The sequence below is a fragment of the Boleophthalmus pectinirostris genome, unplaced genomic scaffold (genome assembly GCF_026225935.1).
Source record: "Boleophthalmus pectinirostris isolate CB_2022bp ecotype Guang Dong unplaced genomic scaffold, ASM2622593v1 HiC_scaffold_12, whole genome shotgun sequence".
NCBI classification, from domain to species: domain Eukaryota; kingdom Metazoa; phylum Chordata; class Actinopteri; order Gobiiformes; family Gobiidae; genus Boleophthalmus; species Boleophthalmus pectinirostris.
This window is the reverse complement of record NW_026571018.1, coordinates 4820861-4845809: the sequence shown is the minus strand read 5'-3', so window position 1 is coordinate 4845809 and position 24949 is coordinate 4820861. Positions and strand designations below refer to the sequence as shown.

Here is a 24949-nt window from a genome sequence, read left to right as displayed (position 1 = left end):
GTGGTGCAGATACCTGGAGTTTGTAGAGTGGATACTTGGTGTTTGGAGTTTGGAGTTCATTATGGAGTTCGTTGTGGAGTTTTTAGCGTGGATACCTAAGAGTTTGTAGCGTGGATACTTGGAGTTTGTTGCGTGGATACCTGGATTTTGTTGTGTGGATACCTGGATTTTGTTGTGTGGATACCTCTTAGACCAATCCCACTGTTCTTTCTCCTCTTCTCTCTCAAAATTGTACTGTGGCTATGATTAGATTTTTATATTTCATGCTCACAGACCTCCTCTTCTCCACCCATCCTTTCTCCTTCTCCTCTCCACTCTTTTCTTCTCCTCTCTCCACCCCTCCGTCTCTGTGCTCCTCTACTTTCTGGATGACGGTAATTAAACCCTCAGCGCTGATTGGAGCTTGGCACAAAGTTGAAGAAAGGAGAGTTTTTTCTAATCAAAAACTGTCATGAGCTGAGTTCCGGGATAATCTTGAGACGCAACTAAACGGACAAATGGACACTGATTAGAAGACGACGTTGTGGAGCTGTTAGCGATGCTCGTATTAAAGTTGATTTAGTGAGGCTTGATTAAAAAAAAAAAAAAAAGATAATAATAAATAAATCACTGTCAAATTATTGTGACTGACTGCATTTATGTGCCAGTTTATTGAGCTACACTGACATATAAGAATTGAAAATAATGCATCAATACCAATGTTGGCTTTTTTTTTTTCAGTTTTTATTATTATTATTATTATTATTATTATATTATTATTATTATTATTATAATAATAATAATAATAATAATAATAATAATAATAATAATAATAATAATAATAATAATAATAATAATAATAATATTTATTTTTTTTTTTTTTTTTTCATAGTTTGGGATGTTTGAAGACTAACACTACCTCTCCCACTGAAAATGCATTGAAACTAAAGTTCCTTCTAGACACTAGAAGGGCCAATATCTTAGGTTATTGCGAGATTTTGCTTATATTGTTGTTGTGTTTTTTTTTTTTTTTTTTTTTTTTTCTGTTTTCTTCTGGTTTCAATCTCCTCTTCTGGGTTTGTGAAGTGAAGTGCCCGACCGTAGTGACCAGGGACCCTCGCCGTGATGCAGGAATGTGCGAGGGCTGGTCATACTTATTGCTTATTTTTACATTCACACCGAAAATGTGATCCTTATCTGATATCAGATTATTAAAATGTCACAGAAACGGTTCCATTTGATGTGAGTAATCTGATTTCTTTTTGACTGTCCACACCTGTGCAGGTTTTGACAATGAAATTCATGCAAAAAACGTACAAACTAATTGAGCAAAAATATATAGAAATTGTTATTTTAAAGTGGATTATACTTTGTTTTCGAAATACAACAGTTCCTCCAAAAATGCAGTTTTTGATGCTCAGATTTCTTTGGAGCTTGCAACATTGGTTACATTTACATGGCCAGTAAAACTCAGATAACTGGAAAAATCAGATAAACCAATAATTAGATCTGATTTTTTTTTTTTTTTTTTTTTACAACACAAGAGAAATTTGATCAACAAAATCATCTGGTAACATGGGTCAGTGAATAAAAATCTTTTAAAAGTAACTGTTGTATTTGGAGGACAAAAGTGCAATGGATAAAAAAATAACTTATCATTCTTTTTATTCTTTTTTAATTCAGTCTCCAACCTTTTTTTTTTTTTTTTTTTTTTCCTGATGAGCTCCTTTACACATCGAAAATCGCAAGAGAGCTACTCATTTTAGCAGTCACAAGAAATTGAGAAAGTATAAGACAGGGCACAGTTAGATGCTCATAAAATATAAACCATTATCCGTTTATTAGTGCATCAAAATGATACATGCACAATGGTAAATAATCATATTTTAGTGATTAAGCACAATAGGTGTGATTCAGAAATCCCTTGGCGAGCGACTTGGAAGAAGGTGGAGAGATACTGGTAACTCCAGAGCTACAGGTTGGAGACCCCTGCACATTAGTTTGCCTTTTTTCCCCCAAAATTTTCTCGTTAGTGTTGTCACAATATTGAAAATTCAAACTCAATTTTGATACTGAGACTTGATACTCAAAACTTCTTCCAAAACCACAATGATAATAAAAAATAGACAAGAATAGACTGTCATTTTCAGCATTAAATACTCAAGTACTTTCTTCTTATATTACCATGTGGCCTTATATCTGTGTAGGTTCCACAGTGGTCCATGGGTGTATACTAGTCTATGTGCTCTTATACTTGTTCTGATCTTTTCAAAACTATTCAGGAAATTCTCTCATGTGAATGTGACTTTTTTTTTTTTGCATTGATACTTGCTCCAATGAGTATCCTAGTATATTAGTTATAGTATCAATTAGTATCTGATTTTCAATACTTTTGACAACCCTTGCCAGTTAACCAGACGCTTTGTAGAGTAACTGTTGTATCTGGAAGACTTAGGCTACGTTCAGACTGCAGAGCTTAATACTCAATTTGGATTATTTTGTGAAATACGATTTTTTTTGCGAGGTCGTTCACATTTCCAATCCAGTTTGAACTTTAAAAGCCCCAAAAGTGTCCCATATGAGCATTGGAGAACACGACGACGTCACACACAGCAAGGGTGCTCAGTGTTTATGGAAGTTGACTAAACGCTTCTTGGTAAAATGGGCAGGTTACATGTCCACATCCACTTCGTTTGTTTGAATCTTTATCCTCCTTGATTTGGCTCACAGGCTCTTTATTTTTCATTGACATTGGAGTCAGGACCGTCTGTAGCCGTGCTCGGATATTTCTTTGGCAATCATTTCCAAAAAACGCCCAGTTCCGATAAGACCCCTCCAATTTGTCCTGAATACAGCGATCCCCCCCCAAATATTATAAACTCGCTAACCTCGCTTTCCCTCCATTGACGAGACTCCGAGCCTGACGTGTAGGTGTGATGAATGTGACCTGACCGTTCAGACTGAAGTCACGTGTTAAAAGATTCGACATGTGTCGGTTTTAGGAGCACATATCCAAGTGGTCTGGGTCACATTTGAAAAAATTGCAACTGTGTCGTTCAGACTGTCATTTAAAGATCAGATACACGTCGCAAAGGGGCAAAAAAAATCAGATTTGGGTCACTTCAGGCTGCAGTCTGAACGTAGTCTATGTCTCGCGATACTTGCGTGAAGTCTTGCGATGGTTGTGAACTTAGCTGTGGATGAAAATATAAGGTAGAGACGGGCCAGGGACAGAAAAATGCCAGGGTTATGAGTCTCTTGCTATTTTTCCTACTTATTTTGATTTTAATATTAACATTTTTACTCTTTGTTATTATATTATATTGTGATGTGCGAATAGTAGAATAGACAAAGTATAATTTTCAAACTTTTTCAACTTTCAAACTTCAAAATATGCACAGGTGTGAACACTCCAGAAGAAATCTGATTACTCACTCATCAGATGGAACTGTTTACATGACATTTCAATATTCTGATTACTCCAGAAATCAGATAACAATCAGATATTTGGTTGCGGATGTAAACCTAGCAACTCACCAACATTCTGATCTAATTCTTGGTTTATCTGATTATTCCGGTTATCCGATTTTTTCTTGGCTATGTAAATGTTCTCACTGATCTTTTGTTAATTCTGCACGACAGCGTTGCCTTGTTCCTCTTGTGTTTCCCTGCATGATGCCTTCTGAATGGGGATTGCTGACCTCTCTCCTTCTCCTTTTCTCCCTCTCTCCTGCTTTTCCCGACCCCCAGGAGATGGCCAGTATCCAGGTAAGAGCCTAGTCTTTAATCGTCTTTACTAACCATACTAAAACACGCATTTTGTTGTCTTTTGTGTTAGAATTTCATGTTCATTTTAGTTTCCCATAGAAATATAATCATGTAGTGGCTTGAGTAGCTGCATTTTTTGTGTAATAATGTAAAACGTGCATTTCCCCAATACGGACATATCGTAAAAGCAGCTTTTAGGTTCAAATTGAGACTTCTCTGTATTGTCTGCACCTCATTATAACTCATTTTTTATTGTCTGTGAACCCAGAAGTAGTGCTAGACATTGTTACCATTACCGTGAAGGCAAAACTGGTGTCTGAAAGTTGTGAAAAGCGCTCATAAACTCATCGTGTTGAATAATTAGGATGCTCTGAATGCTTAAGGTAAGTGAGGAAGAACTTTGGACCACTGCAAACAGTTTAAAATAAATTAACTAGATCTGTTTCCATGTTTTAAAGACAGTAAAAGTACTTTAAGTCTTTAAAAACTAACTATATTTATTGTGAAATTGCAGAAGGCTTTGATATTTGAGGAGTTATTTTCCGATATTCTCTTTTAGGCTACGTTCAGACTGCAGCCTGAAGTGACCCAAATCTGACTTTTTTGGTGCTTTGTGACCTGTATCTGATCTTTAATGACACAGATCTGATTTTTTTCAAAAGCGACCGAGGCCACTTGGATATGTGCTCCTAAAACCGATAAATATCCGATCTTTTGACATGCAACTTCAGTCTGAACGGTCAGGTCACATTCATCCCACCTACACGTCAGGCTCGGAGTCTCGTCAATGGAGGGAAAGCGAGGTTAGAGAGTTTATTAATATTTGGGGGGATCTCTGTATTCAGACCAAATTGGGGGGGTCTTATCGGAACGAAAGAAATGTCTGAGTGCGGCTACAGATGGTCCTGGCTCCAATGTCAACAAAAAATAAAGAGCCTGCGAGCCAAATGCAAGGAGGCTAAAGACTCAAACAAACAAAGTGGCCGTGGCCGTGTAACCTGTCCACTTTACAAAGAACTGTATTTTGGGAGACAAACCCAGTGTTTTAGCCAGGCTGATACCATCAAGTGCCTCCGCTCAATTTTATTTCTCTCCAGTGACTAGGTCAGGAATCGGAATACAGTAGATGGTTTGCAAGAAACCGGGAGTTGTAGACCGCGCACCAGCCAATCAGCGAAGAGCTGTGACGCCATGACGTCAAACTCAAGCGCCTGTCTGTGTCCCTTTTGTACAGCACAACAGTAAACAAAGCGTCGAGATTGATGTAGTCGAAGACGGACATTCTGTGTTGGCAACGATTCCCGAGATCGAAGATTTAAAACCGGAACAAATAGAATGTTTGGAGAATTTTATCAAGGGGAAAGACGTTATTGTCCTTCTTCCTACAGGATTTGGAGCATTACATACGTCATGACCAAATAGCAGCGATTGGTTAAATAAAAAAAGTATCCACCTACGGTCGAGCAAACGAATCCTAATGCTGCGAGGTCAGACAGTTTCTACGAAGTGAAACCGTCTGATGAATCAGGCTACCAGCGTTTAGGCTGCGTGCGATGTTGTTGTATCCGCTGATGCAGATGTGGGACACTTTTGAGGCTTTTAAAGTTCACACTGGAGATCAAATACAAGTCACATTTAATTGGTAATGTGAACGACGTCGCAAAACATCAGATCTCAGAAAAAAATCCGAACTGAGCATTAAGCCCTGCAGTCTGAATGTTGCGTTAGTTTGCAGTAGTCCAAAGTTATTTTCTCACCTTCCTTATGCATTCAGAGCATCATAATTATTCACAGCGATGAGTTTATAAGCACATTTCACTCTCAGAGACCAGAGCGTTGTGTCTTCATAGTAATTCTAACAGCAACTAGCATGCTAACAGTGCTTTTCTCTGACAAAAACACTTTATAATTAGATGCAAACAGTTCACAGCTTGACCCCAAGAGCTGCTTACACAATATTTGTACTGAGGTAATACACATTTTGCTAAAATATATGAAAAAAAATCGTGTACAGTCAAAACTATTATTAACCAAGCACTTAACATGTCGTCGTAAATGCAGTACTTGAGTATTTTTCCATCGTTTGTCATCATTATAAATCTTAGAATAGAACATAGAGCCTTGTCACATGGCCCCGTCTGCAGCGGTCTGTTTGTTTGATAGTGTGGGTTTACTTTGCCTGTCAATGCCCTCCAGTCAAACACCAGCCTCTTATCCATGTGTGCACAGAGCCACACGTGCACGCCCCTGCCCACGTCTATGCCCATGTCAACATCACACGCACGACTATGTCCACGTGCGCACCCATGTCAACAGCGTGTGCACACTTTTTTTCTTTTGAGGTTAAACTTTGAGGCTAAATTTACTTTTTTGAGCTTTCTGCAGTGTTCTAGTGTTGTTCCATCATCGAAAACATGTCTGAAGTGGTTTTCAGGATCAATTGTGAATCAAGCATTTTCAAAATAATAAGAGGTAACATGCTGATCTAAATATGTTACATCTTAGCAGTTAATACCACATAGAAATGTGATACCTCCTCCTTATAGACCTTTTTCCCAATGGGTGGAAGTGCCCCGCTGTAGATTTACGTAATTTCTGGTTCATGGTTTTCTGTGGCAAAATGTCTGTGGAAAAGTCATCACCAAATCTTCAACCAAATCTTCAACCAACAAGGTCCACAAAGGATAAACATGAAGAAAGATGAAAGGTAAGAAAGACAAAAAGCTTAAAGGCGAATGACAGTGAGCATTAGAGAACTACTGAGCAAAACTAAACTTATGATATCCTAGAGATGTCTCGCATTGGAACTACACAAATCTATGTTAATATCTACATCATGAAACTGATTTTTAATTTTAATTGTAGAATCAGTCTGAGTGAACAAGTTACTTAAGTTTTATTCATGACCATAACTTGTAAAATCCCTCAGTTGTCCAGGTAGAATCCTACGGCAAAGGAGAAATTTAATTTGTCAGTTGGACAAAAGTTTATTTGGTCAAATAAGTTTCACAGTTCATCCAAGCTGCTTCTTCAGTTCTGGTCAGAATGAGACTTCCTTATATCTGTCTGCAGAATCAGAACAAACAAGAGAATAATAGCTGTAGCCAGGTCAGGTCCAGAGGTGCAAAGCACCCATTATGGCCCTGAATGGTTATGCTAATATGACCCCACACTCAGTATTCAGTAGACCTAACTAATAGAAACTGTAAACAAGTAGGTGTGGTAGTTTCATTGTAGTTAGCTCCTCCCTGCAGACAGATATAAGGACCAGAACTGAAGAAGAACTGCAAAAAGTATTCGACCAAATAAACTTTGTCCAGTTGACAAATTTAATTTCTCCTATGTCATGACCATAGTGTTAGTTTTGCTCAGTAGTTCTCTAATGCTTGTCGTTCGTTCTCCTTTAAGCTTTCGTCTTTCTTTCCTTGATAGTTGTGGATAAATTCTTCATGGTAGAATGTTTATCCTTTGTGGACCTTGTTGGTTGAAGATTTAGTAATGGGGCAGATTTATGAAGCTGGTGGAGAATGTGTGAGACATTTTCACAGACATTTTGCAACAGAAAGCATTTACTGGAAGTTCCACAAACCTAAAGTGCGGCATTTCTGGCCGTTGTGAAAAAGGTCTATTAAGAGTTAAGTTGATTTCACACATAATTCCTGTCATTACTTTCCTTTTTGGGGCATTGTGGCTCCAATAATTCCACACACACACTTCAATTTCAAATAAAATCTATAAAAGACAGATACATACATAGCTAGATAGAGAGCCTTTTGGATTTGTCAACATTATTTCAGAAACTCTGTCACAACTCTCACACACTGCGGACCATTTAAAAAAATAAAAATCTTTACTACAGAGGACAGAGAGGATAACAAGTCAGCACACAGAGCTAATATTGCTTTATGATGGGTCAATATTATGTTTACGATGCCAAGATGAAGTGCATAAAGGATTAATAAAATGTTTATGTGATCACAGCCATAAAACAATACTGAACGTAATTACACTTTACAGTTGTTCTTAGTTCTTATAGCCCGTTGAGAAAAAACAAAACTCTAGCTTTTGGATGGAACGTCAGTGTTATAAAATAAAGCTTTAGTATTTCTGTATTTCCCACAGTAAAATGAACATACATTTTGTCAAACCAAGGCCAAAGTTTACGACACCAGGAGGAAGACCATAAATGATTAATAAAGTGATTATAATGAGATCACAGCGATAAAACAATACTGAATGTAATTAGATTTTACAGTCGTGCTCTGTCCATGCTGAGGGAAATAAAACACTATTACGATATAAGACTTTTAACACGTGCCAGCTGTGAAGAACAAGGCCTCCTCTGTAAAAAAAGAAAAAAAGAAAACACTCTGAGCCAATTTGTGGGAGAGAAGTCCAAGGCTGTTTTTTGGTCGCAGTCCACCCCCAACCAGAACTACACACTTTGCCAAAACTTAACAAGGACAAGTGGCTTTGGGCCCATATCCTGTTTCCCCCATTCCACAGGGCGTGATTGACAGGTGGATTAACCAATCAGAGAGACGCATGGACAGTTCTGGTAAAAAACGAAGACTTAAAAACAGCACAGACACCAAAAACTAAACCTGTGTGCTTAGTTTTTAGTATTTTCCTTAAGGGGACAGTTCGGAATTTTGAACATAGGACCTCATTTCCTAGTGAGTCAGAGTGTTGGAGATGTGTGGAGACACTTTTCTTAAATATTCCATCCAGTCCTTGTATTTGCAGAGGTCACTGGTGCTAGGCTAGTGCATGTCAATGGCCATGTTTAGGGCCTGTTTACACGAGAACGCTTGCAGGTAAAAACAACTAAATATTTGATCGGAAGTGCCTTTCGTGTAGACGGCGTTTTTGGGGCTAACCCTCCAGAGTGGAAAAGTTGAATACGCTCCGCCCAGAGGTGGGGACTTGCAAGTCGTGACTTGGACTCGAGTCAGACTTGAGTCACTATTTTTAGGACTTGAGGCTTGACTTGATAAAATGGACTAAGAGTTGGGACTCGACTTGAAGGTCAACGACTTGGGACTTGAGGCCTGTGACTTGAGAAGACTTGAGAAGACTTGAGAAGCACTTTTAAATCTGATTCACACTAAGATCTTGTCAAGACATTTGAAAAGGAAAAAAAAAAAAAAAATTAATTAATTAATTTCTACAACTCTTATTCTCTTACTCTTACAAATATACTATGATTATTTTAAGTGCAATTTGTCTTCAAAGTCAAAAAAATTGCAAAAATCAAAGCTATGTTTGGTATTTTCGTTTACAGTCTTAAAATGACTTGAAGCTCAAAGCAGATGACTTGGACTTGACTTGGACTTATGGACCAGTGACTCGAGACTCGACTTGGACTTGCCTGTATTTGACTTGGGACTTGACTCAGACTTGAGGTCACAGACTTGAGACTCGCAAAACAACAATTTGACCCCACCTCTGCATTCTGCCATAGCGTTTCTGTCTACACTGCCCAAGACGCAAAACTCTGGTCAGATCTGCTCAGGTCGCGTACACGTACAGTACAGAAACAAACATGTCGGATCATTTCCATGCGTCGGACCTTCAGCTCTAATAAACTTACAGGAGGCTCCCAACAAATGTAGAGAATCTGCAGAGATACTATTAGTGAACAGAGAAGGATCTGCAATCACCTCAAATTCTAGATGCATCAGTTCGTTGTAGGTGATTCAGACGGATATGGATGAGACCTGGAGAACCAGTCGATGGTGGAACAACTTTGTGGAAGAAGTAGCTGATGAAAATGTGTGATGTGAAAACTTCTGTATGTCCAAAGACGCCCTTGTTGCTTTAAGAACATGCATACTCAGTCAAGTTCCACACACTTTTGCGTCACCGTATGCATGCAGATTTCCTCTCGAAAAAGCTTGTCTATAAACAGAATAAAAAGTGAAAACACAACACCACTTTTTCGTCTTTTGTTCAGACCGTCATCATATAAACATAGCCTTATCCTGCCACTAAAAACAGTCTTACCCACTCCACAAAGCACTCGAAGCAAATGATTATTACACCAAACTGTCGATGTAAATGTCTGTGTCGATAGAATCATTTTCAATCAATCAATCAACAACTTTATTAATCCCAAATGGCAATTCACTTCACACATCTCTGGTCGTGCACAATCTATAAATAATAAAAGAAAAAGAAAAAACAGACGCCGTACATTCAAACCTCAGTGCATCAGGGACACAAAAGCAAATTCACTTTCCATTTAAAATCCTTATGGCAGAAGGAATAAAAGATTTGGCTTAGCGGTTGGTCTTTTGCTGTGGGGTGACATAGCGCCTCCCAGAGGGCATTTGCACGAACTGTGAGCGCAGAACATGGTTAGGTTGGCTCAGTATGGCCTTAGTCTTTTGGAGCACCCGATGTCTCCACACAGAGGCCAAATCCTCCATCTGAACACCGCTGATTTTGCCGCACACTTTTACTGTGTGGTTCAGACTGTTCTTGTCCTTCACTGATAACCCATAAAACCAACAAATTAAAGAAAAGGTCAGCAAACTTTCGATAAAAGATTGATAAAGATTATTTTAAATGTTAGGCGACACATTAAAAGACCTGAGCTTCCGCAAGTGAACCCGCTGCTGTCCTCGTTTGATCATTTGCTCAGTGTTCTTATCAAACCTTAGAGAGGAATCAAACACAGTTCCCAAATATCGTATTTTCCGGGCTATTAGACGCTCTTTTAAGCCTCTAGCCCCATCAAAAAACGACCACGCGCCCCGCAATCCAGAGCGCCCTATACACGAATCCACTCGGGTGTCCCAAACACACACGGAGCAGACAGCGACCGCACAGCGAAAGACACCCACAGACACACTCATCACTCCACGCCGACGAGGAACGGAACGGAGGAACGAACCGAAAAAGCGAGCGCAACGTGCCACTTCTAGACACAACTGAACAACTGAGTCACTGCGAACACGCCGACAATCCAGCGATCCCAGACACACCCTCCCTACACGCCACAACTGAACAAAGCCCAGAGTCACCGTGAACCCACAAACAAACAAAACCACTGACCCATCCAAGTGTTGGGTTTCATTTAAAGTCCGGTGCAGTTTATTTGTAAAAAAAAAAAGTTCAAAAATAGACCATTTAATGACAGTGGGTCTTATAATCCAGAGCGCCTAATAGCCCGGAAAATACGGTAGTTTTAGGAGTTATTTATAATTTATATAGCATTTCTACAACTTCCCCATGGATGGAGCTGGCTATTGGGCTGTGAACTTTTTTCCAGAAGTCCACAACAGTTTCTTTGGTTTGAGCTACATTTAGGTCCAGGTGGTTGTTATCACTCCATAATTTTAGAAGTAAAACCAATCTCACATTTGAAGGATTTATGTCTGAGCAGCAGCAGTTGTACTTCCTGATAGAAAGCTTCTTCTATCTTACCGCCAAAGTAAAATTCCACTGTTGCTGAGAAAATACTCCCTCAACATGCGACAATTCATTCAAGTTTAGTTTTATTTGAACCATTATTTTATCAACACAGACATTCACACTGACAGTTTGGCGTAAAAATAGATTTACTTTGTCTCCAACACTCTGACTAACTAGAAAACGAGGTCCTATGTCCAAAATTCTGGACTGTCCCTTTAAATACGCACTATGTAACTTTCAAATATGGTCCAAGATGTTATTGATTTGGTTGAAATGTTCGTCACTGTGGCATTAAATGTAACCATGTTGAATTAAAAGACTCACCGGGTTATTTATTGCTGAAAAAGATGCCTTGAAACACACGCATTCACAGATTTGACCTGTAATTTGGCCTCGTAGCATCGTTTTCTTGCGTGTTTTCATGGAGATAAATATGTTTAATGTCATATTGTGTAACATTCCAAGCACAGCAATAGCATCTCCATGGAAACAAGCAGGTGAAAAGATGCATAGCGCACCTCTAAAGACTCCAGTTCCTCTCAAATTCAGCATATTGTCCGTTGCTTACCTCACATTTTCTTCCTTGGAGATAGTGACTCTTTTTGACCTCTTGTTCTGGGCATTTCGGTGTGGAACATGCTAAAAGGACTTTGCAGAACTTTTTTCTCCGCTCTGGGCATAGCTTCAGACCACTTAAAGTTTTTTCCGTGGGTGTAGAGTGCACATACAAACTCCACTCCAAAATGTGTTTCATTTTATTGGCAAAGTTAAAACCAGGTTGGCTTAGAGAGACGCTCTGTCGAAACGTAGTGAGTAAAAATCCTCAAGAGTGTAAATTGTAAAGTAGTAAGATCATAGTCAAATCAAAAATCGCAGTTTGAATGGGCGTAATTAGCAAATCACAAAGACTGAAGTTTTTGAAGTGCCATTATTTTCTTCACAGGTAACTAAATACCCCATCTTATTCTGCATAAAACATCTAATTCTGTAGTTTAGGTCTGTACAAACATGTTCTGAAATGTCAGTTTTTATCCATTTTAACATGTGGACTTCAAACAGAATCCTCACAATTCTAATGAGAATTGCAATGTCTCTCAGATAAATTGCCATGACATTTTTTTCTCAAATCGTTCAGCCGTACTGTAACATGTTCTGAAATGTGATTCTTTTATTAGTTTATCAGTTCATAGTTCAGCGTTTTTGTCAGTTCTCCTGGACATGCTGTATTTCATGAGAGCTTTGAGCAGAATCCTAATATTGCATCAGTTTTATGTTGCGCTTTTCTGGACACTCAAGGCCTGTTTACAAGAGAACGCTTACGATTAAAAACAACAAAATATATAAAAAAAAAAAAAGGTTTCAAAAGGAGCGCTTCCTGGTCCTCCAGAGGATAATACACAGTAGATAGAACTCAGTGGTGTTCTTTGGGAAAGGAAAGTCAGTTTAAAGATGCAAAAAATGTTTTGTCCCCTGAGCAAAGCCGTAGAGTGAAACGCGTCGGGACTTTGTAGGTTGTTCATTTAGACATGCCGTAAATTAATAAAGGCATTTTATTTTAACCAGTGAGTGCCTTGGGTTTTTTGCATCGTTTAATCGACAAAATATTTTACGGGAAGTGCCTTTTCGTTTAGATGGTGGGGCTTAAAATCGCAAAAATCTGAAACCACCCTCCAGAGTGTAAAAGCTGAATACACTTCGCCGTAGCGTTTCCGTCTACACTGCCCAAGACGCAAAACTCTGGTCAGATCTGCTCAGGTCGCGTACGAGTTTATGTCACATACATCACCACCTAACGTCGAATTCCACACACTTTTGCATCATCGTATGCACGCAGATTTCCTCCCGAAAACACTCATCTAAACGTGGAATAAAAAGTGAAGACGTGACGCCACTTTTGCTTCTTCTGTTCAGACCATCATCATATAAACGTCGTTTCAAAGACGCTTCACAGAGCAGCAGAATCTTGTTATTAAAGCTGGTGTGTGTTTGTTCTGTGTGCAGTGGTGAGCCAGAACCTGGTGACAGACAATGTGTCGGTGGTGGAGGGGGAGACGGCCATGATCAGCTGCAGAGTCAAGAACAACGACGACTCTGTGATCCAACTGCTCAACCCCAACAGACAGACCATCTACTTCAGGGACGTGCGGCGTGAGTATCCCAGAACCAAATCCTATCACAGGCTCATATGGCACAGACCTCGGAGAGTCCAGTAAGTCTGTTTTTAGTGGGGAGACTGGAGCAGAGGCGGAGCTACAATTAGGCAACAGTAGGTGGCTGCCCCAAACCTGGAGAGGCCCCAACCAATTTCCTTCAGTGCCACTAATACCCGAGGACTCAGAGCAATTAGATTTTCTCTCAATATGACATTAAATGAGAGTAGTTTTACTTTGAAACAAGAAAACACCAGCAAAATAGTATCTGATTGTCAAATCTATTTTAACTGTCAAAGCATTCCCTCTTTTCACGTTAGAATGGACTCGTCCGCTTGACCCTGATTTGAAATTATATATCATCAATCGTAGCATAATCATATGTAATGGATGTAAACAAAATGTAATTGTACTAGCAAAAAAAAAATAAAACTACTTTCAGCTCTGGTTATCTAGTAGGATTCCTAATAAGAAAATTTTCCAAAATAAAGTTTTGTTAGTTTTCAAATAAAGATGTGCATGTCTCATGAACAATGGGAAAAAACAAAACAAAAAAAACAAAAAAAAAAACAGACAATGAATATTTTTTTTTAAATACAGAAAACAACAACAACAAAACAAGTGCATTATAATCAGGGCCTCAAACCAAGAACCTGTCCACACGACATCGTTTTTTGGTCAAAACGGTGAAGTCTGTATTTGTTTTGGCTTTTCATTCACACGGAGCCGGCCTTCTGAGTGGGTGAAACGGTTTCCAGAGGGGAGAAATCTGAGAACGCAGGCGTTGCGTTGTCGTGTGGTCAAGCAATAAAGTTCGCCTAAGGTCCCGAAATTGCTAACTCCGCCACTGGACTGGAGTGAGAAAGGCTCCTTGAAATGCTGTTTGAGCAACCAACAAGTGACACCTGCAGAAGCTCCACAGAAGCACTTCAGCCTCACAGCTAGAATCAATCAAACTTTATTTATAAAGCACTTTTCATACAAAAATGTAACACAAAGTGCTTTACACAGATTAAAAACAATCCCACATTTCCACCCACCCACCAACCCAACCCCCACAGCTGCCCGACTCGACACAACCAAACATCACAGACACCCAAACAGCCCCCACACACACACACACACACACACATTAACCTGCTAAAATACATAAAACGACACATAGTAAAATGTGAATAGATAGAAGGCCCTGGGTTCTACTCCCTGGCAGTGTGGTGTGGAGTGTTTGCATGTTCTCCTCACACCAGTGTAGGTTTGTTCTGGGAGTTCCTGTGTCCTCTAACACTGAAAATATAATCGGCTCCCCTCTAGGGCCAGGACTGAAAATGAGTTTCCAAATCTCACTGGGATTTTCCTGGTTAAATAAGGAAAGCATTAAAAACTCAAAACTCATGGAGAGCTGTGGCTTCACTAGTTTAAGTTCCTGTTCATATCTCTAACAGAACAATGCTCCATAAATAAAACCGTTCTCAACTTCCTGAACCCAGTGACAGACTATAGCTTCTTGTTCCATAGCGTTCAGAGACTCTAATTTCCTCATGCAGCACAATAGGCAATCAGGCGAGACAATCAGGCCAGCTCTGGAGATGGGTCTATGGGCCCTGCGCTGCAATATTATAACTGTACTCTATATAATATAAGATAATACAGTGAACATTAACTTTTGAATCTCTCCTTGTGATTGCTCTGGAGACGAGACGAGACACAAGCTGGGGTCAACTACAACGAGATGACATGAACTTTTAAAATAATTGACAATAATCAGATTTAGTAACTAGGGATGGGCATGATTAGTCGACTAATCGATAATGGATCATTAAGAATTCCATTGATTATGTTAGTTTTTAATCGACAAACTGAATGTAGGTCGCTGTGCGTAGAGACGAGGCAGCGTCGGACACAAACACTGGAGTTGTGCCTCACGGTCCAACGTTTGGGCTCTGGCTCCTTGGAGACACTGTAGCACTCAGTGAGTGTGTTTACAGCACATCAGTGTCCCGGTTTTGTTATGGTGTAAGTACACGCAGTATCCCGGTTACTGCAACATAAAGAGCTGCGCTAAACCTGCACACGTACGATCTTTGAAAACATGAACCATCTCCAAAGCGACACACACACAGAACATGCTCACTATCATCATCATCATCATCATCATCATCATCAACATCCCTCTGTCACAGAAAGAACACCAATATTCCATTGAGTTGTGTTCTTTATATATTAATATCAGCACTGCGTTTTTTCTGCTTAGTTTATGCAAATTAGCCATGCAATTTTAAGTTTTGTTTCTGTAAGCTTTGCGCAAAGCTGCAATAAACACATTATAATGTCAAACGGGCTAATGTAGCTCTAGAGTGTTTATGGTTTATGTGTCGTAAAGTTGAGTTTATTTATGCAGATTAATAATAGTAATAATAATGATGATCATTTATTTATTTATTTATTTTGCACTTATAACATGACAATAAAAAGAAATGGTAACACTTTATATAAACTACACCTTATTTAGTCTTAATAAAGCATGAAGAAAGACTTAATTAATAATGATTCACGCTTAGTAACTACTTAATTACTACCTGAATTAGCACTTAACTTGCACTTAATTCACCTGTGCTGTAAATAGTTACTCATAAGTATTTCTTACTTAATTACTCATGAACTAACCATTTGTGTGTGCATTTGTAAATGTATATTTAAGTACAACATTTGAGCATTTATTAATGATTAATAAGCCATGAGAGAATGATTTACTAGTAATGCATTATTGTTTCTCTGGAATTTGACCAACAAACGCTTAATAAAGCATCATTAGTCTTCACTTTAGAAAAGCTCTCAGAAAGACTTAACTAACAGATAACAGCTGCCTGAATGATCACTGCATTGCATTATTACTAAATCATTCTCTCATAGCTTATTAATCATGAATAAATGCTCAAATGTGAACTTAAATATGCATTTGTAAACATGCAAATGGTTAGTTCATGAGTAATTAAGAAGTATTGAGTAACTATTTACAGCACAGGTGAATTAAGTGCAAGTTAAGTGCTAATTCAGGTAGTAATTAAGTAGTTACTAAGTGTGAATCATTATTAATTAGGTCTTTGTTCATGATTTATTAATCCTAAATAAGGTGTAGTTATTATAAAGTGTTACCAAAGAAATTTCAATATAAAAACATTAATGATTAATTCGAAAATCAATCGTTAATTCTCCCGATGATCGATTATGAAAATTTTATCGAATGCCCATCCTGTCATGTAGAAACGTTGTGAGGACCCAAAATGCAGCACTGCTATCAAGTATTTAATAACAAATTGATAAATTCAAAAAATCCAAAACTGGAAACTAAACTGCCATGACACGAGGCAAGATGAAACTGACAGATGACAGAGACAACGGACCAACACAGGGTATAAATGCACACAGACACACGTGAAACACATCAGGGCGGGGCAAACAATCAAGACAGGAAGTGAAACTCAAAACTACAAGCAGACACGACAAATGTCAAAATAAAACACCAAGATCAGCGAATACAACCACTACAAACATGAACCATGACACATCCCTACTCGTAACAAACATGACCAAATCAAGTCAATTTCATCATCTGCTTTTAATAACCTAAAGTCATTGTATGTTTAAAACACATCTGCCTATGTCTATTGCACTTTATTTTTATTATTTAAAATATCAGACAAAATCTCAACCTGCTCCTCTGTTCTCTGTGCCGATCCAGCCCCTCCCCCCTCAACCCCAGAGCTGTCTGCTTTTTATGTTCACGGTGCTGGGTGACACAAGCAGAGGAGGAGCACTTCTATCTCCTTCTTTCTCACTTTAAACTATGGATGAAGAGGCCTGAATATCTCTTTGTGAATTTAAACAATATTTAGGTTTGGTCTGCATGTTCTGTGCTATTCGCGGATGAATTAGACACATGTATATTTCATTATACTTTTCCGCAATCTTTCTGTACAAACTTTAGCACAGATTATTTTTGTCAGTATTGGTCCTGTCACTTCAAAATAAAAAGTGGAACAGTTTAAAGTGTTCTCTGTCTGAATATGCGAGCTAAACGTCTATGTGGAGGAGTCTTTTATCTCCACCTGCTCAAAGAAACGCAACTTTCCAGAGTTTGAGGGAGGCGTGTAACTCTTTCATGCCTGTGCCAGATGTAAAGACTGGGATAAAATCTTATGAGATAATTGTTAATTTGTGTCTTGAGACAATTTGATCCCATCCCGACTAACTGCGCTTTCTCCTGAGCAGCTCTGAAGGACGCCCGGTTCCAGCTGGTGAACTTCTCAGAGAATGAGCTGCGGGTTTCTCTGTCCAACGTGTCTCTGTCAGACGAGGGACGCTATGTGTGTCAGCTGTACACGGACCCGCCGCAGGAGGCCTACGCCGACCTCACAGTACTGGGTAAGCGCAGGACGTACACTCGTAACTCCAGACACAACAAGAGCCACTAGGAGTCATTCCAGTTGATGCAGATGTTTATGGCATTGCACGTTTTGTCTTATGTTATTTCTGGGGGAAAAAATACAGATTTCAGTCTCTGCTCTGTGGACAGTTCCCTCTCATAACCAATATATTTTCTGTCTTTTTTTGTCTGTGTCTGTCAGTCCCTCCCAGTAACCCGATCATCGAGACCCGGGACGAGGTGCTGAACGAAGGCAACGAGACGGAGCTGACATGTTCCGCCCTGAGCAGCAAACCCGCCGCCTCCATCAGGTGGAAGAAGGGCAACAAGGAGCTGCCAGGTCCGAGCGCACGCACATGGGCCGACACAAGGGGGGCACTCACGTTTCCCACTTGCAGTAGAAAGTTTAGACACACTCCTTGTTCTCATGCACACCAAAACCTGATTATTATTTAAATGACATGCAAACCACAAAATCTGAACAGAGGGACCATGATTGGGATGAAATAACCGTATTTTTTGGACTAAGTTGCTCTGGAGTATAAGTCGCTCCAGCCAAAAAATGTGTAATGAAGAAGAAGAAAAAAACATATGTAAGTCGCACTTTTTGAGGGAAATTTATTTTATAAAATCTGAGACCAGGAACCAAATTTTCATGTTGAAAGGCAAGTTAGTAATAACAATAGAAGAGAGAACAACAGACTGTTAACGTCACATATGAACAGTTCTTCAGATAAACTATAACATAAACAGAACAGAACAAGTTTAACAAACTCTCCATCTCACTCCAAATCACTAAATCCATTCAATTCTTCATCCTCGGTGTCACTTCTGAGCAACTCCACGACCTCCAGAGGTAAAAGGAGCGTCGCTTCCTCTTCTGTGTCACTGTCGTCAGACGCATCAGTTCCAGTTAGATTTATTCCGTCCTTTCTGAATCCCGACAGGATGGTTTCGGTGTTACTGAAGTCCAGACTTTGTCCATCCATCCAGTGACTTCCAGGAAAGTTGCATGTTGCATCCTCCCGGTTACCGTGAGGTTGTGTTCTCCTTCCCAGCTTTCCATCAGTCCCTCACAAGTTTCTCGCTCACTCCAAACTTTCTTTCTGTTACTCAGTTGCCGTTTTCAGCTGAATATTTTACGACTTGCAGCAGGACAGAGGCTCTTTCTGCTGGAGACATGCACAGTAGAGTGAAGTGACAGTGGTACAAGAGGAACAGGAGCAACAGATACTGACACACAAGTCTAGAGCCTCTCGCGGCTTCAGTGTGAACATTTTAATATATAAGTCACACCGGAGTTTAAGTCACAGGAAACACCCAAACCATGAAAAAAGTGTGACTTACGGTCCGAAAATACAGTTAACAATATACAAAAAAGCAACATATCTAATTTAAAGCAAAATGTGACTGAAGTCCAGCCGCACAGACGAGCAGGAAAATGGCACTTTCGACAGGTTCAGACAGGTGCAGACAGGTGCAGACAGGTTCGGACGAGGAGCCAATCAGGAGAGAGAGGAACACAACCCGCCAATCAGGAGGCAGGCCAAGCTCCATAACAAACACATATGGAGTGTGTGAAATAACTCAAGAAAACCTGTGTTCTGGCACGTTAGGAGTGCGCGGTACTTATGATACCATATTTTATTTTATTGATTCCACTTTGCTGTTTTACACTGCAGAGGAAAACGAAATGATGAAATGAACAGAGCAGAGGAAGGACCTTGGTTGACTCCATATATTAGCCTGAATATTGGTTCCAGTCTCGGTTTGGAAGACTTATTTTGACATATATAACCCAGAATGAGTAAGTGCGCCGCAGGTAGTTCTTGGCGTCTCTTAAATAACAGTTAAAGGTGACGGCTGTCGTATGGGCCAATGTAAATCCAGTCTGTGTGCACTTACAGCCACATTATCCCTCTATTAACTTCACGTTTTCATGGCGTTATTAGAGATATATGAACAAAATCCCAGAAAGTTGCTGAAAATGCTTTTTTTTTTTTCAAATTCACAATCTGTTTTCTAATATTTTACCCCAAATTGTTCAAAACTTCATGCTGGATGCAAAAACTATTCAGAACCTCATGTCTGAACCAGATAGAACAAAATAAATTTCAGTTTTAAAAGGAGCTGTACCAGATTTTTACAGTTTTAAAAGTGTGAAAAACAGAACTAGTTTATTTTAAATGGTTTGCCATGGTCCGAATTCCATCCAAATTCTGAAAAGTGCAATTTTTTCCTGGTAGAGCCGTTCAAAATGTCTGTGCATGTCCCTGATTGGCTGGCAAGGGATGAAATATAGGCTCAACCGCAGACTGTATTATATAAATGGGCATAGTTAACTCGTAAGCCGCTGCAATCCAAACAGAAAGTGACTATGGGCGTGTAGCTTTTCTTCTGAGCCCTTCTCTCCGTAACTGCTGCTGTCAGACTCATAGTTTTGGTCTGAAAATGTTTGTATTAACCTGCTCTATATATGATCCTACTGTTTTTATTTTCCTAATTTGCCCTAAAATCGAGATAAGAACATTGATAGCAGACCAATCCGGTGCTTTCTTTCTCTGAGGTTGTTCCTGATGGCGTTAGTAAGTTAGTCGTCTGCTTCCTGTCAAACCAAGCCCTCATCCACAGTCCTGCACGGGTCCATTTTTAGAGACTGTGATTCCCGTGATTATATCAAAGTTAAATCCGCGCCCGCCCGGACCCGTTAACATTCCACCCATGACCCGCCCGTGCCTGTGATAAATCAGAGTCAGCCCAGTAGTCCAGGACTAAACCAGGACTAAACCAGGACTGAACCAGGACTGCACCTACGCTGTGTCATTAGTGGATTATAAATATATACACACCGCAACCACAGAGTCAATCACCAGAACTACACCAGGACTGACCCAGGACTAAACCAGGACTGAACCAGGACGAAACCAGGACTGAACCAGGTCTAAATCAGGTCTAAACCCGGTCTAAACCAGGACTAAACAAGGACTTAACCAGGACTAAACAAGGACTGGACCAGGACTCCACCAGGACTGGACAAGGTCTAAATCAGGTCTAAACCAGGATTAAACAGGGACTTAACCAGGACTAAACAAGGACTGGACCAGGACTCCACCAGGACTGGACAAGGTCTAAACCAGGACTAAGGCAGGATTGGATCAGGACTACACCAGGTCTAAACCAGGACTGAACCAGGACTTAACCAGGACTGAACCAGGACTTAACCAAGACTGAACCAGGACTAAACCAGGACTTAACAAAGACTAAACCAGGTCTAAACTAGGACTGAACCAGAACTTAATCAGGACTACACCAAGACTGAACCAGGACTACACCAGTACTTAACCAGGACTTAACCAGGACTCAACAAGGTCTAAACCAGGACTATACCAGGACTAAACCAGGACTATACCAGGACTAAACCAGGTCTAAACCAGGACTGAACCAGGACTGAACCAGGACTGAACCAGGACTAAACCAGGACTAAACCAGGTCTAAACCAGGACTGAACCAGGACTATACCCAGACTTAACCAGGACTGGATCAGGTCTAAACCAGGTCTAAACTAGGACTTAACCAGGTCTAAACCAGGACTAAATCAGGACTAAAGCAGGACTGAACCATGACTTAACCAGGACTGGACCAGGACTAAACCAAGACTAAACCTGGACTTGCCGATTGCCTCCATTGATGATTTTATGAACTAAAAACACTAACGTCTCTTTCTCAACCTGGTCCATCGTTCCGGGAAAAGACCAGGAAATATCACTTGTTTCCAGGGCTACAGCAGGGTTCCCTAGACACGCGTCAAGTATTTTTCTCTCGTTCGCCGTTTCATTTGATTCACCTGACCCGCCCACGTGTAATCACTACCCACCCGTAAAACTCCAGAACGTTAAAACCCGCCTGTTTCAACGAGTATTTGGTCTCTGGACTCAGGACTCTGCCTCGATCATGATTGGCTCTTTGGTTTCAGATTTCCAAACATGGTCCCTGATTGCAGATTAGTCGTTATAACTCCTAGTCTCATTTGGTTTCATTTGGTTGCAGCTAAACGGGTGAGGTCAAACTCCCTTAGTCCGTTGCTTTTATCCCGTCCATGGACTCAGCTCACCCTGATCACCAACCGATCATTTATCAACTGTATTTGCAACAACTCCTCCGCAAAATGACTCATTCAATCTAATTTTTACAGCAGTTTTCAGTGTATTTCACGAGGTCATAGTTCAAAGTTAGAAGATTTAGTATTTTTTTAACACTTTGAAAGAGTGTAATCTTCCCGCAGCCTTCAATCGGTTCTCATTTTCTAAAAGTTGGTGAAGTTGTTGAAAGATTCTTTTAACAGTTTCCCTCTGTGGATTCAAGGCCCTTAAAATGAATCTCTTTCTTTTAATTCATTGAGGCTGAACTGAAAAACCCTCAGCTTTTTGAGCTTTTGAAAACCTTCAGCGCGTCAAGAAATTCAATATTTTAACTTTCCCGTTTGAACTGGATGTTAATGAGTATTGGAGTAGTCGACAGTTTATTTAAGGGGATATTACACTTGTATAGAGAATTATTTCCACATGATATATTGAGATTTTTACCTTTCATAGCTTTAAAATTGCTATATTTACGAAAAACAACTCCTCACACTAAGTCACCCCCCCTCCAGAGTGCTATGACCTAAGGAAACTACTACACATCGCATCAGGTTTGTGAAGTCGTAATGCATTGTATTGGATCCTGCTCTTGTTTAACCGTAAAGAGGGTTTGAATAGGGCCAAGGAAAGATCACTAAATTGCTCAAACAGGCATGGATGACATATAAAACCACTTTAGGCATGTTTCTGATGAGGGAACACTGTTCAAACACGGTCGACTTAGACAAACTTTGATCCACAAGGGAAATTATTTGGACACAGTAGCTCAAAAATCACAATATATCATAATAATAAAGAGTAAAAATGTTAATAATAAATTCAAAATAAGTAGCAAAACTATTAAGAGACTCGTAACCCAAGTATTTTTTCTGTCCGTGGCCCGTCTCTACCTTATATTTTCAAGTTCCCAACTATCGCGAGACTTCGAGCACGTATCACAAAGACATAGGTTACGTTCAGACTGCAGCCTGAAGTGACCCAAATCCGATTTTTTTGACCTGTATCCGATCTTTTAATGACAGTCTGAATGACACAGATCAGATTTTTTCAAATGTGACCCAGGCCACTTGGATATGTGCTCCTAAAACCGATACATATCTGATCTTTTGACATGCGACTTCAGTCCGAACAGCCAGGTCACATTCATCCCACCTACACGTCAGGCCCAGAGTCTCGTCAGTAGACCAAACTGGAGGGGTCTTATCGGAACCGAGCGGTTTTTGAAATGATTGCCAAAGAAATGTCCGAACATGGCTACAGGCGGTCCTGGCTCCAACGTCGATGAGAAATAAAGAGCCTGCGAGCCAAATACAAGGAGGCTCACCATCAGCAGAACACCCCTCTGTCACAGAAAGAACACTCATATTCCACTGAGTCGTGTCCTTTAGTCCGACAGAAGCTGAACCGCATCAGCGCACAATAACGAGCCTAGTTTATTCAAATTAGCCATGCGGTTTTAAGTTTAGTTTCTGTAAAAATGTAAACAAATATGCTCAAAGCTGTGAGGATAGGGAAACCTTGCGGACACAGAAACAATGTACTGACGACTGTAATGTGTGAACTCGTTGATCAATGACTCTGAACTCAATAATCCGAAAGTGCACAACTGTAAATATTGTAAATAATGTCTTTGTACTTTAAATAACACCACAACACAACTAAGCACTACAAGCCATGTGTGTTTGTCTCATTAAATACTCCATTTTCCTCCAAGTCGAACCATGGTCTTCTGATCTAGGCGACTACTACTACTACTACTTTCTGATCCATATTGCAGAATTGCACATGCTACAGACTGGTGTCAAATGAAATATAATTATATAAATGTGTATGTACAAGAAAAGCTCCAAAAAGGCTTTAGTGATAATATACAAAACCTGTTCTTATGTGTTATACTTGTGAGGTGATACTGTATATTTGTTATCATTATCATAATCTCTTTTTTTTCATATTTTGTTGTATATTTTCTCCATCAGGCAAACCCAAAGTGGAGCTGACGTACGACCGCATGTACACGGTGACGAGCCGACTCACGTTCACCGTCAGTAAAGAGGACGACGGCGTGCCCGTGGTCTGCATCGTGGACCATCCTGCGGTCAAAGACTTCCAGGCGCAGAGACATCTAGAAGTACAATGTAAGTCTAAGGTTTCGTTCAGTTTCCTCGTGGGGTTTAACAAAACGACTGATTTAAACAACAGAAGGTTAGTTTGTGAAACAGTCATTAGTCAATAACAGAATAAATCTACATTCACAGGAAACAAACAAATGGATAACTGTCCCAGAATATGCCCGGAAAATTAATTAATAAAAAATGAATGAATGAAAACACAAAAATACCAGGAATGAACATGACTAAACCAAGACCAAGACTAAAACAGGGCAAGCAGTAGTTGTGTCCAGGACTGACACACTTCCTTTTGCAGATAGAGTTCAAGTCACAAATTTACAAAGATCTGAGCCTCCCCGAGTTCAGATGGGCTTGATTGACAGGTGTATTAGCCAATGAGGTTCATGTGGTCTTCCGATATTTTATGTTATTACCTCCGCCAAGGAGGTTATGTTTTTGCCGGCGTTTGTCTGTTTGTCTGTTTGTTTGTTTGTCTGTTAGCAACATAACTCAAAAAGTTATGGACCGATTTTGATGAAATTTTCAGGATTTGTTGGAAATGTGAAAAGGAAGAACTGATTTCATTTTGGGGGTGATCCGGAAGAAATCCTGGATTCTGGATCACTTTGAAATTTTAGTTAACATTGTGGTAAATGGGGCCAAAAATTTTGTTTCTCAATATCTTGGTTAATTATTGACCAAACCCCATGAAATTTGACTCAGGGATGGACAATGGGATCCTCTTTCATATTCCAAAGGCTGATCCGGATCTGATCGAGAAGACTGATTTTATTGCAATTTATATAAAAAATGGGGGTAGTCCTTGGCGGAGGTCTGCGCTCTCTGAGTGCTTTTCTAGTTAGGTTATTTTTTTAATACCAAGAGTTTGCTTTCATACCTGACAGTTTCGACTGATCATTAGCGCTCTTCCTTAGAGTGGTTACGTGATGTTGCTGTGACGTG

The 24949-nt window shown here is 39.8% G+C and overlaps 1 protein-coding gene across 3 annotated transcripts in view; it reads left to right on the top strand.

Annotated features, from left to right (window-relative positions):
* The window catches only part of cadm1a (cell adhesion molecule 1a), a 360817-nt gene that overhangs the window by 303078 nt on the left and 32790 nt on the right, over positions 1-24949 (top strand). For 2 of the 3 annotated variants that reach the window (XM_055148413.1, XM_055148410.1), the window contains exons 2-6: positions 3730-3747; positions 13168-13314; positions 17586-17738; positions 17942-18079; positions 23855-24013. In XM_055148413.1, the coding sequence (XP_055004388.1) occupies positions 3730-3747; positions 13168-13314; positions 17586-17738; positions 17942-18079; positions 23855-24013 (615 nt within the window). The remainder of the gene's footprint in view (positions 1-3729; positions 3748-13167; positions 13315-17585; positions 17739-17941; positions 18080-23854; positions 24014-24949) is intronic. The other variant, XM_055148412.1, reaches the window with a different exon arrangement.